We start from the raw sequence: 16,045 nt of genomic DNA on the forward strand, positions 1-16,045 counted from the left end.
GAAGCTGTTTCTTTTTCTCTTCAAGAAAAACAAAAAAACAAAAACAAAAACAAAACATTACTTAAACAAGGTGATTTAACAAGCAACGACTCCATAACGATGCGCGTATATTTATACAAATAAATAGCAGGAGAGGGGGGGGAAACATACATAAAATAATATAAAAACAGAATACTATCTCATATATATCTCGATTGTACCATCTCAGACATTAAAAGTCGTAAAAAAAATTGTGACTGTACGTTTTACAGTCGTTTCCCTTTAAACCAGAACAACACGCTTAACTTGCTGTCAGAATTTGATTTTCTCAAGCAAAACGAGGAGGAGGAGGAGAAGGGGGTGGGGTGGTAGTGTTTGGGGGGGGGGGGGGGGGGGGGAATCCCAATAAATATATAATGAAGTAAACATGACCTCACTCAATAAATACTTCATAAGACACCGGCCCACGCTGGATTGTAAACTTATTGTAGCCGGCGACAAAACAAATTTTCTTTTAAATAGCGAAAAAAATCTGTAGAAGCCATCCCAGTCACTCCCTGTTTTGATAATCCCACATACTGAGACCTAATAATAATAATAATAATAATAATAATTAGAATAATATTAACCTTAACTTAATCCAAACCCAGGGTATCTTGAAAAATAGATCCCCGACTTTGAGCACATGTGGTAACAAAAATAAGTAGAATTAATTACACATTTAGACACAAAATGAAGTGTGTGTGTGTGTGTGTATGTGTGTGTGTGAGACAAGGAAGTTATTCATTTACACAAGGATATTTGGCAGTAATCTAATATTAGCTTAAAATAACAAGTGGTGTGTGGTCCTCTTAATCCCCCTCGTGGACCCTGAATAAATGTCAGACTGCACTGTCATGAACTTGGAGGGGGGGTGGGGGGATATAGCTTATCCTATAAGCCAAAAATATAAACACCAATATTCACCAACCAAGTGCTTTGAGTTAAATGGCCCCGCTATTTTCACTTTGAGGGTGGGGAAGGTGGGAGTTCTAAGCCAAACTATAGTCACCATTTGAAATGAATTATAAATACAAATTAAAGCGTAGAGTCCTGTAAGTCATACTGCGTTGCCATTAAAAAGGTGAAGCATAGTAAGTGTGGAAACAGTGGTCTTACTTGCTCTTTCAAACGACGCTTTACTTGACTCCACATCTTCCTCTCAGCGAGTAAAAGACGTGACTGGATCTGTTTTTTCTTTCTCTCTCTCTCTTTCGAGTTTTTTCTCTCTCTTTTTCTTTTTTGTCAGTCATTGTTCGATTTCAGGATTTTTTTTTCGAAGTTCAAAGCACAAAGTCATCGATGATTGAAAAAAAGGTGTGAGATAGGAAATATGATACAAATCATCTCTAAACAGTTCCAAGTCTTTTTGAGGGTGGGGGGGGTTTTTTTCAGACGCATGCAGAGTACTTCATTCGTTTCTGTTTCTGTCGCTGGTTGCAAAACCAGACCCGCACCACGTTCTTTTTCAGGTCCAGCTTTTCTGCGATTGCTGCGATTTTCTCCGAGGAGGGACGCGGCTGAATGGCAAAATAGGCCTCCAGCGATCTCTTCTCCGGTGCGGCTATCGACGTGCGCTTCCTCTTTTTCTCCGCGCCGTTGAACAACTCGGGTTTATTAAGTTTCTCCCTGTGTGATTTCTCGGCTTCTTCTAGCCACGCTTGCAGGATGGGCTTCAAAGCGATCATGTTGTTGTGTGAGAGCGTGAGGGACTCGAATCGGCAGATGGTGCTTTGGCTGAGGGAGCCCACCCCAGGAATCTTCAGACTGGCTAAAGCTGCCCCTACATCCGCCTGGGTAACCCCGAGTTTGATCCGTCTCTGCTTAAACCTCTCCGCGAAGGCTTCCAAGTCCCTTGGATCGGCGTCCACGTCGTTCATGCCCATGTGCGGCGGTAGCCCGTGGGCATGAGCCATGTTGATAGCTGCCTGGTGCATGTGGTTCATACCCGCCATGTGGGCAGGGTGCGCAGGCGTGGAAACCACCGAGCCATCCGGTCCTGCCATGGCTCCTAGTGCCAGTCCAGGGGTGATGTGATCCAGCAGGTCCCCCTCCAGTGCCTGGTGAGGCTGGTGGTGATGGTGGTGGTGGTGGTGGTGGTGGCCAGCCAGGGCGGATGGATGAGAGATAGGCACCGAGGAGGAAGAGGAGGAAGACGACGTGCAGGGGAGAGTGTTCATGGTGTGGTAGGTTGCGTCCGGCTTGAAGGGACTGTGATGTGGTGGGTGGTGGTGGCTCTTGGTCTGCGAGACTATATCCACCGCCGCTAGAGCTTCAGCCCGGGCCAATAAACTCTCATCCAAGCCTCCGAATATATTGCTCTGCAATTGCAAATAGAATGCACACATAACTGTCAGCAGGGAATTCTCCCTCCACTCCTCGGTTTAAAACATTTCCAGAATGTGAAAAAAAGAAATCCTAAAAAAAAGGAGGGAGCACACAAAACAAGACACATGCAACATCCCAGGTCATAAAAATTAATACGAAAGGCAAAGCCGACTGAATACATAAGTTGAGCAGAGAGGAGGAAAAAAAATATGGAGGTGTTGGGTGATTTGCTGTGCAGACATGAAAAAAACATCAAGCAACGAAAAAAAAAGTGGGCTGTCAAAATGTGCCTTTAAGCAGTGATTATGCAGAATACATACCGGTGGGGTTGGGAGACAGGCTCTGCGCATCGCCTCCGAGCTGCTGCTGCCGCTGCTGCTGATGATGGTGCTGCTGTGTCGGGAGGATGAGCAGGAGGACGAAGGTGCATTGGAAGTCAGAGTGGAGGACGAGGAGGAATGCAACGAGTACTTCGGTTCTGGCAAGCTGGTGTGGGCCATGGCAAAAGGCTGCTTGCTGTTCAGAGACATCATCATCATATTTGCGGGCGTCCAAGCCTCGGCAAGTTCCTTTTAATAAGTTAAGACTCCGCCTCCTCTGGTCGGGAGTTGAAGCCCAATTGCTTCGCAGGAATCTCAAGTCACTGTCGAATAAAGTGTCGGCTGAAGACGGTCGTCCAACACTGAATCACATCTATTTATTATTGCGCGCGGAGGTAACGGAGAGGCGTCTCGTCTTTTTGTGGCAAATGAGATATCACAGACGCCAACAAACCATGCAGCGCCGATGATACCTCTTGTGGACTTGTGGCGCAATGGTTCAAAAACACTTTGTGCCTTTTCTCCTTCAGCTTGCCCCCCACCTTGTACTACACAAGTATGTTTTCTTTGTTGTTGTTGTTGTTGTGTGCCTTGGATTATTTTTTTTTTTGGCAGAGCTCCTCATCAACGACGCCAGCAAGAAAAAAAAGTTTCTCTCCGTCTCTTAGGATTTCCAAAAATACTTCAAGTTTGAAAACTGTTGCCGTTCTCGTTGACCTGTTTATTTTTTCCCCTCAAAAGTTTCCGTCTTGATATGACCGTAAGTGAGAAGTAATGGCGATGACAGTCTCTGTATTGTACCTCTTCGACTACGTTGAATGCTGCGGGGACCCGAACTGCCTCTGCTCTGAGGCGAAGGGCAGACTGAGTCTCTCTCCGCCTCTCTCTCTCTCTCTCTCTCTCTCTTACACACACACGCACACACACACCCTCTCCCTTCTCTCTCTACAGCGCTCTCAGTGTCTCACCCACACACACACACACACACACACACACACACCCTTTTGAGCGCACCTGAAAAAAACCCCTTTCATGATTTATTATTCTTCATTAGCCACACCACCACCACCACCACCACAGCCGCCGCCGCTGGGGACTCTGCGCATGGGCAGTCTGCAACAAGGCATTTATTTCAAATGAATCTACTTCATCACCAACACCACCAACACCTCGTTACCAACACCGTGTCCAATAAAAGTCGGAATCCCGGTTTGTTGTAACAGAAAATATTTATATATTTTTAAAATCTTGGATTTAAAATCTTGAATAAAAAAATCACATGGAAATATTGAACGCGGAGGGAGCAATAGAAGTAAATTATCACAACGGACAGGGACAGCTCCCCTTTACACAAGTTTTTCCGCTATAGTAAAGGGGGAAAAAACTGATTACTACGATAACTAAAGGTTTCACAGAGTTTTGAAATAGAAATGGCAAGTGACTCGATTACTATCTTAACATCCAAAGTAAAAATCATATGAAATTATACTAAATATATAACTATATTTTGTAATCTTGAAAAAAAGAAAGAAAATACCTAAAGAATCACGAATTGTACCTAATTAAATTTTTTGTTGTTATTCCTCTACGTTGAAATCTATGCGTAAAGGCTACACGTTATTGAATGACAATAAAAGTGGATTTTTCCTTTTAAAGTAATGAACACTGTTAAATTGTAAATCCACACACTTGTCATAGCAGCCTATTATCTTATCTCTTCGCTAATTACGCCACATTATCGGTAACGTAATTAAAACATTTAATCACGTTGTAATTAACAAGATGTGCCTAATTTATTTAATATGGCTGCGTCTATAGAAACAGCTAATTGTTTTCAAAGAGCCTAAGCTAAAGGAGAGTGGGTATATATATATATACATATATATATATATATATATATATATATATATATATATATATATATATATAAAATAAGTGTTTAGACAGAGACAGACAGAGACACTCGGCCTTACACCTGTCACACTTCTTGTGACAGGTGTAAGGCGATGATGAATGTGTTTGAAAAGATCACTAATCTCCTTAAATGTGTTACTAATATCAAATGTTCGGGATTCCACATTTAATCACTTCCTTTTTCAAAGAACATTAAGTCTGTTCTCATTCTTATAATTAAAGTCTACATCTCGCCGCTCTGCTTTGTGTCTGCAGCTTCATTTTTTAAAAATACAGATATTACAGCCGCGATTAAAAACGCGCTTTCCTGAATACAGCGTGTGTCTTTGCAAGCGACTCGATGCCATGTTCGCTGTTTTTTTTTTCTTCTAATGCGCACATACGTTTAATATGTCCCCATGGCTGCCACAACAAGCCTGTTGGTGTTGCTGCACACTGCAAGAGAGCCATCCAGCTGCAGAAATATGTTGTTCCCCAGCGGGACAACAGGCGCTGCTGGAGCCACCTCCAGACATCGGGAGACAGAGATCAGGCTCGGGAGACATCAAGGAGCAATCAGTGTCTGCTCACATATACCGACAGACTGATTTATGATGAAACTTTAAAGAAATCATTTATATTTCACCACCTCTAAATCGGTGTATGAAATTTTCATCCACAATGAAACACACAAAAAAGTATATCTTAAGTCAAATAAATCAGCCCCAGCTTCTCCCAAGCAATTGACTTTGAAGTGCACTTTCAACACTTTCGCGAGTGTGTTCACATACCTAAGGCTTTTACTTCCTTTGCCAACAGCTTTCTCACGTTTGAGGGAGGACACAGTGTCAGAATGTTTAACAGAATTACCTTTGAAGGGTCTGTCATGGCAAACAGAAACACAATTAAGCCGCAATTCCACATATTTCCCCCCTTTTCTTTTTAAAGCTGTTATACTTGTTTTACTGTATTGGTTTAACGTATTACTGTTTTGCTTTTTTTATTTATAGAATTTTTAATTATAAACAACACGTTATGTGCAGCATTTCAATTTTTATCTTTAATCATTCATCAGCAATAAATAAATTATTACATCTAACTCACGACAATATTTTATTAAAGAAAATAAAATGCATTAATCAGAACCATTTCTGATTTTTTCAATTTTATTTTTTACACTGTGAAAATATTTTGATGTGCAAATATGAGTTTTTTCAACATTTTCATACAGTCAGCCAAATGCTTCTCCAGTTTTAAATACGTTTTCCCTTCATTTATATCATCACACTGATACAGTAATTTGAGGCAATGTTGCTATTAGAAAAAAAAAACAAGTTGCACATACCTTGCCTTTAAAAACACACAGCCTCAGTGTAATTGTGCAAAAAAAGAAAAAAGGAAAAAAAGATTTCTAGCACTTCAAGGATCTTTGCTACATACATATATAAATAAATCTGCTCCATCTAAAAATAAAAGTAAAGCCAAAAAGTAAAACAGGGAGCACATGCAGCAAGGCTTGATATAACTCAGGTGACTTGTTTGCTTTTTTTTCTCCCCTCCTTCTCCTCCTCCTCCTCCTCCTCACTCTCTTACTTACATTCGAATCAAGGAGTGCTGCAGAGGTGTCTGTGTGCTTTTACACAAAGACATACTCTTCTCAGCCTCCCTCAGGAGCTCTCCACGTTAACAATCCCAATTACACCAAGACCACCAGAGACAGCTGTTTTTATTACAGAACCGCTCCTTTGTGCCGCCAACAAGGTATCTCCGCTCCTAGACTGAACACAGAGATAAAGCTCGACTGTGAGGCAGAGGCAGAGAGGAGAGGGAGAGAAGTGTGGAGTGAAGTGGATAAAGTCTCTCGACTGCTCGCAGTGGTGATGCCTTTATTCACAGCTTCCCCCTACCTTTTCTGATCTCGTGGAGCTCTTTACATGCTGGAGCAGAAGGTCAATGCTTGTTGGGAGAGGGTCTACAAAGAGATCAGGATCTAACTCAAGGCAACAGCAAATCACACACACAAAAACGAGGGTGGGGGGAGGATGTGTTTCAGTCACCAAAAGCAGCGTTTTATTTATTCATCTGCTTTACCTGGGAAATGTGACAGGTTCCACGAGGAACATTCAGGCTTTAATGTGTTGTTTAAATGCATACAACAAAAGGTAGAAGCCTTCAGGATTTACTAAATGTCACACACTGTACTGTAGCTCTCAGGCGGAACAAGTGGCTCACCACTTGAGATAATGAAAGCAGGTTCAAAAACTGCTCCACAATCGCAGCTCGACTGTACGCGCATTTGATCTCTCCACGGGGCAAAGTATGAGCATCAACAGTTTGCGAGACAGTCAAATTATGTTTTAATTCAGTTCAGTTCAATTTTATGTATACAGCGCCAAATCACAACAACAGTCACCTCAAGGCGCTTTATATTGTAAAGTAGACCCTACAATAATACAACAGAGGAACCCCCAACAATCATATGACTCCCTATGAGCAAGCACTTTGGCAACAGTGGGAAAGAAAAACTCCCTTTTAACAGGAAGAAACCTCCAGCAGAACCAGGCTCAGGGAGGGGCGGCCATCTGCCGCGACCTAGTTGGAATGAGGGGAGAATGACAGGACAAAAGACATGCTGTGGAAGAGAGCCAGAGATTAATGACAACTAATGATTTTATGGGTAGTTTGAGAAAGAAAAACATTTGGACATTTTTATGACTTTGCAGTCCAAAAAGCTGGAGGGAAGGGGGCTTTCTCTGAACTTTACTTACAAATCTGCAGGAAACTATTTTTTCTTTAGCCACTTGGGGGCGGTGGAACAAGATCTGACATATTAACTTTAAAAAGCGGGCAAATGTGCAGGCAAACGGTTATTTACACACGAGCAGTTGTAGGATGTGTTATGTTTAACTCTACATTCTCTCTTTTAGCTCTGTTTTGGTCTCCGACTTCTCTTGGAGATATTTTGGGTCTTCTTAGTGTATGAATGTGCAGCTGATTCAGTTGCTAGATGCATCCTGTCTTACACTTGATTTATCTGAGCTGTTTAGATAAAAACGACTGAAACTGATGAAGGTTGTGAGAATGAACCAAATTATTAATGATTCACAAAGGTTGAAAAACAAAAACAACAAACTGCAGAGTCAGCTGATAATTATATGAGGGTTACACCATTGAAAGTGTCACCCTTCACATTGCACACAGTCATTTCAAATGTAGAAACATGGTAAAATGCTGCTTTATAGACTCCACAATTATTTCCATTGTTTATTTATTTATTTGTACTTTTTTACACTGGTGTTGCTAATTTCATCACTTTCTGTTGATTCCTTTACTGCAGCCAACAGCAAAACCAGCTAACCTGGTGTAGTAGTGAAGTCAACCTCAGGCTAAGAGGTCAGGAAAACAAATAACACCAGCACCAATTTCCCTATTACGCACCAGATGCCAACCTTTAGGGGAGAGGCATTAGATTCTGGCCCAGCCCTGCCTATAGGCTGCAGGGCAGCAGATGATAAGGTCAAGCCTCATAATGATGTCACATACCTTTAGGTACTTCAGATCAATATCGAGAGAGGCGCGTGATACCTGACAGTCAGTCAAATAAAGCCTGCCTGGCAAAGGGAAAGGAGAAAAAAAACTCACTTTGAGACTGCCTCTGCTGATAAAATGAGATCCTTTCTTTCATGCTGCTTTTGGCAAAGATCACAGTGTAGGCAGGCTTTGTGAGCTCTAAAAAAGCGTGGTCATCCTCACATCTGGTAATGTATCCTACAGTTTTGACCACATTTTGCAGATTAACCTTAAATAACGGGACAGAATGAACAAAATTTTACATATGTAACAAAGCACATTTGTTGTTTTTTTTAACCGTAAACTGAATCTGTTTGGTTTATCATCGACTCACACGGCTCTGTAGGATAATATTTGACATGACAGTCATTCCTTTGAGACTTCAAATGGCAGAAAAGGTGCTGGTGAGGAAGGCAGTGCACATGAGGAGAAGAATGCATATGTCAACCACTATACAAAGTGATTAATGTACCAGGCTGGTTGTAGAATTGTGTCTGACCTGGATGAACATTTCTGCTGCCTCTCTCATTAGTTTGACTGTCCCGCACAGTAATATATTGCTTGTCACTGAGTTGTCTAATGGCTGATGCTAATTGACCTCCTTTCCCCCCCTCTCTTCTGCACAAATGAAAAGATTTCCTCCGTCCTGTGATGGAGCGTGTCACAATCTGATCCGACAAATTAAAAAGCTCTCTGCTGTCACGCTGTCATCATCCGAAGCCCTTGCCTCATCAGCTATAATGATCATGTCTTCGCTGAAACCGCTGCAGTGCACTGCAAAACACAATACTTAAGGGGCGAGCTGCGGCAGTTGTGCGCCTTGTGACATATCTGAATGTCTGTCATCTGTGAAATTGTCTATACTGTTTAATCTCGAACTCCCTATCAACATATACAGGATGTGGATTTTTTTTTTTTGGAAAGGTTTCTGTTTGTGCATTATACCTATATATATATATATATATATATATATATATATATATATATATATATACCTATATATATATACCTATATATTTATCATGACTCCAGTTTTGCAGTAATTATATTTTATTTACAGATTTTTAAAACATTACCGGTCTAACCTCGTCTTTAACAGCCTCACATTATTTAGTTTGTCACATTTACCTGCCCCACTGTAAACAAATGGGCTATTTTGTATAGTGCTTTCCTACTCCATTTAACCACTCATTCATCAAGCATTCACAAACGCACATGGGGGGTGACTCAGGGTTTAATATCTTGCCCAACGATACTTCGACATGCAGATTGGAGCAGCCAGGGATCGAACCACGGACCTCTCGATTAACTGCCCAAAAAACGTAAAATAAATCTTTAAATTGGTTGATTAAAAATACACATTAGCCTAATTTCTCACTCTTTCATGGCAGGAGAAATTTGGATTCACAGTTACACAAGACTAAGATTTTTGTCTGAGACCCTTCACTGATATTTTTTTCTCCTTCGCTATAAAAACATGTGAGTGCCACTTTCCAAAGCTATTGGCCTGAACATAATAGCAACATGAGAGCTCGGCCACCGCACATTATTGGTTGCAGACGGATGATCGTGATGATGATGATGATGATGCTCATTACCTGCAATCATCTGCCCATCTGTGGCCGAAACAGAAATTGAGTGTGGCATTTTACCTGCTGACTTTGTGTGTATAACTTTATAATTTATGCGGTGTACTCATACTATTGACAAAAACGCAGTGCCGTGATCAAAGCAAGCCATTCAGGAGGTTGGACAGGGCCACGAAGACAGGGCCTGTAACACTAATGATCTTCAAACGCTCGCCTATTTCACTGGGAGCTATGCGCAACTCCCTAGCAAGTCCCCCGTCCTCCCCCTGGAGGTAATTGTGCCTGGCTGGTTAGGTGACAGGTGTCAAGTGGCCCCTCCTCAAACGATTCATCACGCTAAGCAGAGAGGAAAAGCTGATCTCACTCTCTGCCTCTCTTTCTCTGTGTCTGTATTTTTCTGCTCATCAGTCTCTTTCTTGTATCTCCATGTAACTACTTTGTCATTACCTCGCCGTGGCCTGATGACATGTTAGCTTATGCTTTAATATAAACTTTGATGGAACCAATCAGGCCTCGGTCCACAGTTTGGTTCATCTGGTCAAGTTTATCAGGCGTACATTATTATGTGTAGGTTAAACAGTGCAACTGATGATTACTTTCAGTATTGATTAAAACTGCTAGTTACTTTGTTGAGTGTAAAATGGCCATACTTTCAACCCATTTCCAAAAATATCAGCGTGTTTTTCATGCATATTGCCTGAAATTGACAAAATGGTTATTTATGAAACTTGCTGTCAAATCTAATGCTAAACTTCGGGCTAATGGAGCTTTCAAAAAGAGAGACAGCTTTTCCAACTCATTAGATGTGAGCACTTTCCGCACTCTTGTTATAATAAACAGCAAATGATGTCACATCATTTAGCAGGACCAAAACCTTGTGACTTTAAAGCTTTAGCCCTGTTTCTGTGTCGAATTATCGGGATTAGTTTAGTGGATAAGTCAGTGAACATACAGTGCAATGCAATCTCAGGCCTACTGACAGCAGGTTAGCACACTGGCCAAAAATCCTGCATCCCAGTGGATAAGTGGAGGGAAAAAATACAGCCTACATTGTGTGCAAGAGAGACAGAGATAGAGAGACCACACCCTCGCTATGCCCGCCTGTCTAAGCAGAATCCCATAGGGACCTGCCTTACGCACGCTCTCTCTCTCTCTCTCTCACTCACACGCGCACACACACACACACACACACACACACACACACACACACACACACACACACACACACACCAGTCATTAATTCCTGCTTTGCATCTCCACACCATGTAATATTTATGGGTCACCGCAGCTTTGTATTCACAAATGGAAACGCCAAGAGAAAAAAGGGAGAAGACACGATACCTCAATCAATTCTGTGAATAAGGTTCAGATTGTCACATCATGGCTTTTTTCCCTCCACTAAGCCAGTGCTTAGGCAGCATTCTTTTCTTTGACCTCTAAGTGTTTTGTGTGACGGATTGTCAGACACAACCTCTGAGATGGAGTCGTATTTAACTCCCTTAGAGTTGAAAAAAATATATAAAAAGCTCAAGGCAAAAGGTATTATGAATGTGAAATTTCTCAGCAGCAGAATTTGAAGAACAACAAAACTGCATTAGTAAGTAAAAAATGAATGCGGGCTTAATGTATTTTTGCCAGACATGACACCGGAGTATAAGCGACATACTCCAATCTAGTACAAACATTTGCTGCTACGCAGAATTTCCACACTAATCAAGGAAAGTCTTTGGTGCCTCCCCCCGCCTCTCCCTACATCTGACAGATCATAATTGGGGTGTTTTTTTTCCCCCCACTTCCTAAGATGTTGCCTGAATCCTGAGATGCAACAGTGGGAGCCGTACCCTCGCTGCCTTTCAAATCAACAGTGGTGTCAAAACAGAGCCCTGAGGAGCCCCCAGTAGAGCATGGCTCTCTAGACCCCTGTAGAGATTTGAAGACCACTTTGGAACTCTAATCCACTCAAAATGTGCTGATAATTTTCCTTGCCAGGACACTCTCTGCCTGGTGTCACAAGAGTGGCCTCCCGGGAGCAGATCAGCCAATGATAACAAAGTAGCCAGATGTCTGGCGCTGGCAGAATCCCAGAAGCCAGACAGCGGCACGCAGCAGCATCCGCTGTGGGCCACAGATCAAAGATACCTGAGAATTACTTATGGGCACAAAATATGTGTTGCTTACTCTACAGTTCCCATTAATAACAATCTGGGAGAATTTGTATTTCTAATTAACTCTTTTCTTTCGGCATACAAAGTACGGTAGGTTGTCTAAGGCTGCAGCAGCAATTTTTTCTGTGGCAACTGCGAGTCGACAACAGGAAGTCGGATGCAGCGCTGTCTGAAGGAGCCAGATCAGCTTTAAATGCAGTTCTGAGGCTCAGAGCACCCCCTGACTTGCCTCAATAAACAAACAAACTGAGTAAGAGTCAGCCTTTTTTAGATTTAATCATGCTGCACAGTGCCTACTTAGACTGGTCCTTGATGCATACCTCGAAAGCTGTGCATGTAAGGACACTGAACCGATTCAGCTGAGGTGTAACTGCCATTAGTGGCTCAATTCTAAGAGCTTCTTTTTGTCTTATCATATAATTTTTGAAACAGACACAGAAGGTAATGCTTTATCTTCAAAGACCAGACCAGTTCCATCAACGTTCCCAGCACAAGTAAGAATTGCAGGGACCATGCTTCTGAGCAATGCTGATACTTTCAACAAGATTTGAAGCTCTGGCTTGTTTTTCATGGTTGTTTGTGTTAGTCGAGCTGACATTAAGAAGCATTGCAGCACTGTGTTGTTTTCTCCTGCAGGCCCTGCACTTCTTTTTCGAGCCCTCCATTTATTCCATCTTAGCTGTTATGTTTAATACACAAATATTTAGAGTAGACCCCTGACTTTGAACTCAGAGGAATAGCTCTCTCTGCTTAGGGAAGGCGTTTGTTGCTTTTTTCTCTTCTTTTTTTTTTACTTCATCTTTATGGGGAAAGAAGGCGTATTTCACCGTGCACACATTTGTGCATATTTTGTCTGGCTCGCTATGTTCTAGTGCACTTAAAAGTCATTGTTCAACGGCTGGATGACATGTAACCCTTGCAATGTGTGTGTGCACTGTATTATATTAATTATTAAGTACAGAAAGTGTTGCTTCATGTCCATATTTGATGGAGAACCCCCCAACCCACCCCCCCACACCCCGGCTACCCCCAATCCCCTCCCACCCCTTCCCCCAATTATGTATATTACCTTTCCTGGTGCATAGTTCATGCAAATTCTCATTTGCATTGCTCTCTTGAACGTGCTATCTGCTGGATGAAATCCCTTATAGCACATTGTGCACACTGCCCTTCATCAGATCTTGGTTATGACCTTTTCCTTTATACTTTACTTGTTCCACTGTGATTCTCACTGTTGCAAATTATTAACCAGCAAAAAAAAAAACCCATCTCCTAGCATTTCTGGCTTTTTTGAAGGTTAAGATAACATGGGTATATTTTACGTTTTAGCTCACAGCGCATTCCAACTTTAGACAGCAACCCTTTATATAATCCTATAACGATTAATTGAGGATCGCCTTAATTGTGCAGGTTAAACTATGCAGCCAATTAACAGAGGAACCAAAAATACTCGAGTATGTTCTTAGATTTCCACTTCCTACTCACAATTAACTTCTCATTGTGAACTTGATCCCTCTCCCCAGAAAAAGACGTCTTTTAAAGTGTATTTAAAGCTCTGCGCCAACACTCGGGGTTACTCCGGGTCATTTTTTTTTAACGTCGTTTACTTGAAAATGTAACTTTAAAACGAGGCTTAAAACTGCCTTAGTGAGATCCTGTCTCCCAGCTCCAGCAGCTCATCACTCCTAAAACAGCCGCTCTCGTCCACCCCGGCCCCAACTGTTATTAATGTGCGCTGAATAATTTAACAGGGTAAAATTACCATGCTCTTTTGAAAAGATTTTTTGCCTACACAATTAAAGAGCATTATAGTGATTTTTAGTTGAACGAGAATTATGACTGTTTTCCCTCCTCTCTGCTACGCTTTCTGGCTTCCTTGTTATGAGCAGCGGATGAGCTGAGTTGTTAGAGCCCCTTATTCTAAGCTTCTGTGCGACTGCTCGGAGAGGTTGTGCTCCAGCTCTGACCTACACCATGATGGGCGGCTAATGGATAATGGATGAAGCAAGTGTAGGTTCCACTTCCGCCGAGAAAGACCCCCATAATGGTCTGCTGGCCGCGCTAAACATGGGCTTTATTTGGGCTGTTAAAAAAGTGCACGCTCAGTTCGGTGGTCGTGAAGACGGTTAGCTTCAAGTGTTTACGCTCCACGTGTTGCTAGTGCATTATATTGAACTTATTTTCGTTTCAAGGGGTCATTAACAAGCTAAATCAAAATGATGTGTGTTTAACAAATGCTAATAGCTTATTTTTAAGAAACTATGTGGTCTAACCGTGCCATTTTATATCGCTGTTATATCATATTAGCATCAGCAGCAGCGTTTGCCAGGCCTTCACTCTTATTCCATGTGGACAACTGTCCACATCTCAACCACAGGCCAACAATTGGCAGTAATTGGCACGTTGCTTTGGCTGTCCTGGGAGAGATCTAAGAGCGCACACGGCCACGGACAGGCTTCCCTTTCCACCAATTAGAGAGTTGTCGTTTCATGGGGCGGGGGCTTGGGGGGAGAGGTATACCTCACTCTCACCTTGTCTCCTGATCAAAATGATCTGTGGAGATCCTTTTTCTCTTCACTCCTCTCTTCTTCCACAGCTGCCTCACTCTTGCTACTGAGGTACTACTGTGTGTGAACTGTTAGTGAGTGTCTTCAGTCAAGGACCCCAACCAGCGACTGACAGCCTAACAGCAGTCAGTGGGACATTCACATTAGAGGTGCTCTGACAGACAGACTGTGCTAGACAGGCCTTCCAATGAAAATGCTCCACACAGCCCTTTGCTACAGCTTTCCTAATACATTACTTGCTGGCTCTCTTCTCTGAGTGAACCCTTGCTTTTCCACCCCTCGATGTGACTCCGAATTGGGTTTGGCAGAAGTTGAAGTTTCTCCGACTGGCTGAACTCGAGTCTCTTATTCCACATTTTCTCTTGCTGCTGGTGTGTTGGCTTTTTGTTGTCGTGTCTCCAGGCGTAAGCGGTGCAATAAAGCTGCATGGCTTTATTACGACAGCTTTGATGCAATGATAGTAAATGTCTCATGTGGTTAGAAATGTGCAGGCCACACAAGGTACCATGGGACCCCAGTGCAAAGGATTATAGGCCTCAGTGCATGCTGCTAACACTCCCCAGTTTATGCCACAGGGAAGGCTGCGGAACCAACACCCAACCCCCTTATTCTCTCTTGTCCTCAAAGCTTATGTCTCTCCGCATTTCGCTTCAGTAAATATGAGGAGGCGAGGAGATGCTTCCTATACTCAGAAATATGTGTCAGGCTACTGGGTTATGTTGTGTTGCAATGCGATGCATTGCAGAAGGCAACAAAGCAACTGCGCGCAGAGAGGGAGAGAAAGAAACAGCCTTACTTATTCTCTTTAATCCGTCGTGAGATATTCAGAAGTAGGTTAAGTTACACCTCACATTAGCCAGCACTTAGCCTTTTTTGTGAACGCAACAAGATCACTCTTCACACGTGTGCTGCTGGTGGCGCCGCGCGGTTCACTCTCAGTCAACAATTAGCACAGGTAAATCCTTGCCTTTGCTACAGGTTGACAGGCTCGCCATAAAGCAGCTTTATTTCTCTGCAAGGACCTTCACGAGGGGGGCCTACCTAATATGCTGTCTGGCCCTGGGGCCTGTGGGAGTGTGGTTGGATTATTATGTTAATGCATGTGCCTCCTGCCCTCTCTTCAGTCCCAGCTGGCTTCCCTGTCGTTAGGAAGTGCTTTGCTCTGACAGAGGAGTAATATGCTCCGTGATTGAGGGGCCAAAAGATCGAGCTCTATAAGAGAGGGGCCACCACTGATAAGCATATGATAAAAGTGCCATTGTAAGTGAATGCCTCAGAGACATAGAAGATGACTTAGGAATTCCTTTGGATTTCAATGGAGGGAGTGAATATGTATAAGGCCTTTTTTGTTTGACTGAACTTAATTGCTCGCAGCATTATGTGCAATGCCATGTATTCTACTGTGCTTTTATTGCACAGACTCCTTCATTATGAGCTGGTGACACATCCACCCGCAACGGCAACTGATCGCTAAACAAGACAAGGTGCGATGCTTCTAATTAAGTTGTAGGAATGAATGTGAAACCGAGAGAAGATTTAGTTTATACTAGTTCATAATGTGAATGAAGCAATAAGATTAGCTCTAATTTGGAGGG

At 42.5% G+C, this 16,045-nt stretch overlaps 1 protein-coding gene across 1 annotated transcript; it reads right to left on the reverse strand.

Moving 5' to 3' along the window:
- Positions 1 to 356: 356 nt before the first annotated feature.
- On the reverse strand, positions 357 to 3,497 carry pou4f2 (POU class 4 homeobox 2). The gene is made up of 2 exons (XM_063475212.1): positions 2,667 to 3,497; positions 357 to 2,339 (listed from the first exon to the last, which is right to left on the reverse strand). The coding sequence occupies exons 1-2, from the start codon at positions 2,883 to 2,885 to the stop codon at positions 1,410 to 1,412; spliced, it is 1,149 nt and encodes a 382-aa protein (XP_063331282.1). The 5' UTR covers positions 2,886 to 3,497; the 3' UTR covers positions 357 to 1,409.
- Positions 3,498 to 16,045: the final 12,548 nt, after the last annotated feature.

The sequence above is a fragment of the Pelmatolapia mariae genome, linkage group LG6, assembly GCF_036321145.2.
Source record: "Pelmatolapia mariae isolate MD_Pm_ZW linkage group LG6, Pm_UMD_F_2, whole genome shotgun sequence".
Lineage (NCBI taxonomy): Eukaryota > Metazoa > Chordata > Actinopteri > Cichliformes > Cichlidae > Pelmatolapia > Pelmatolapia mariae.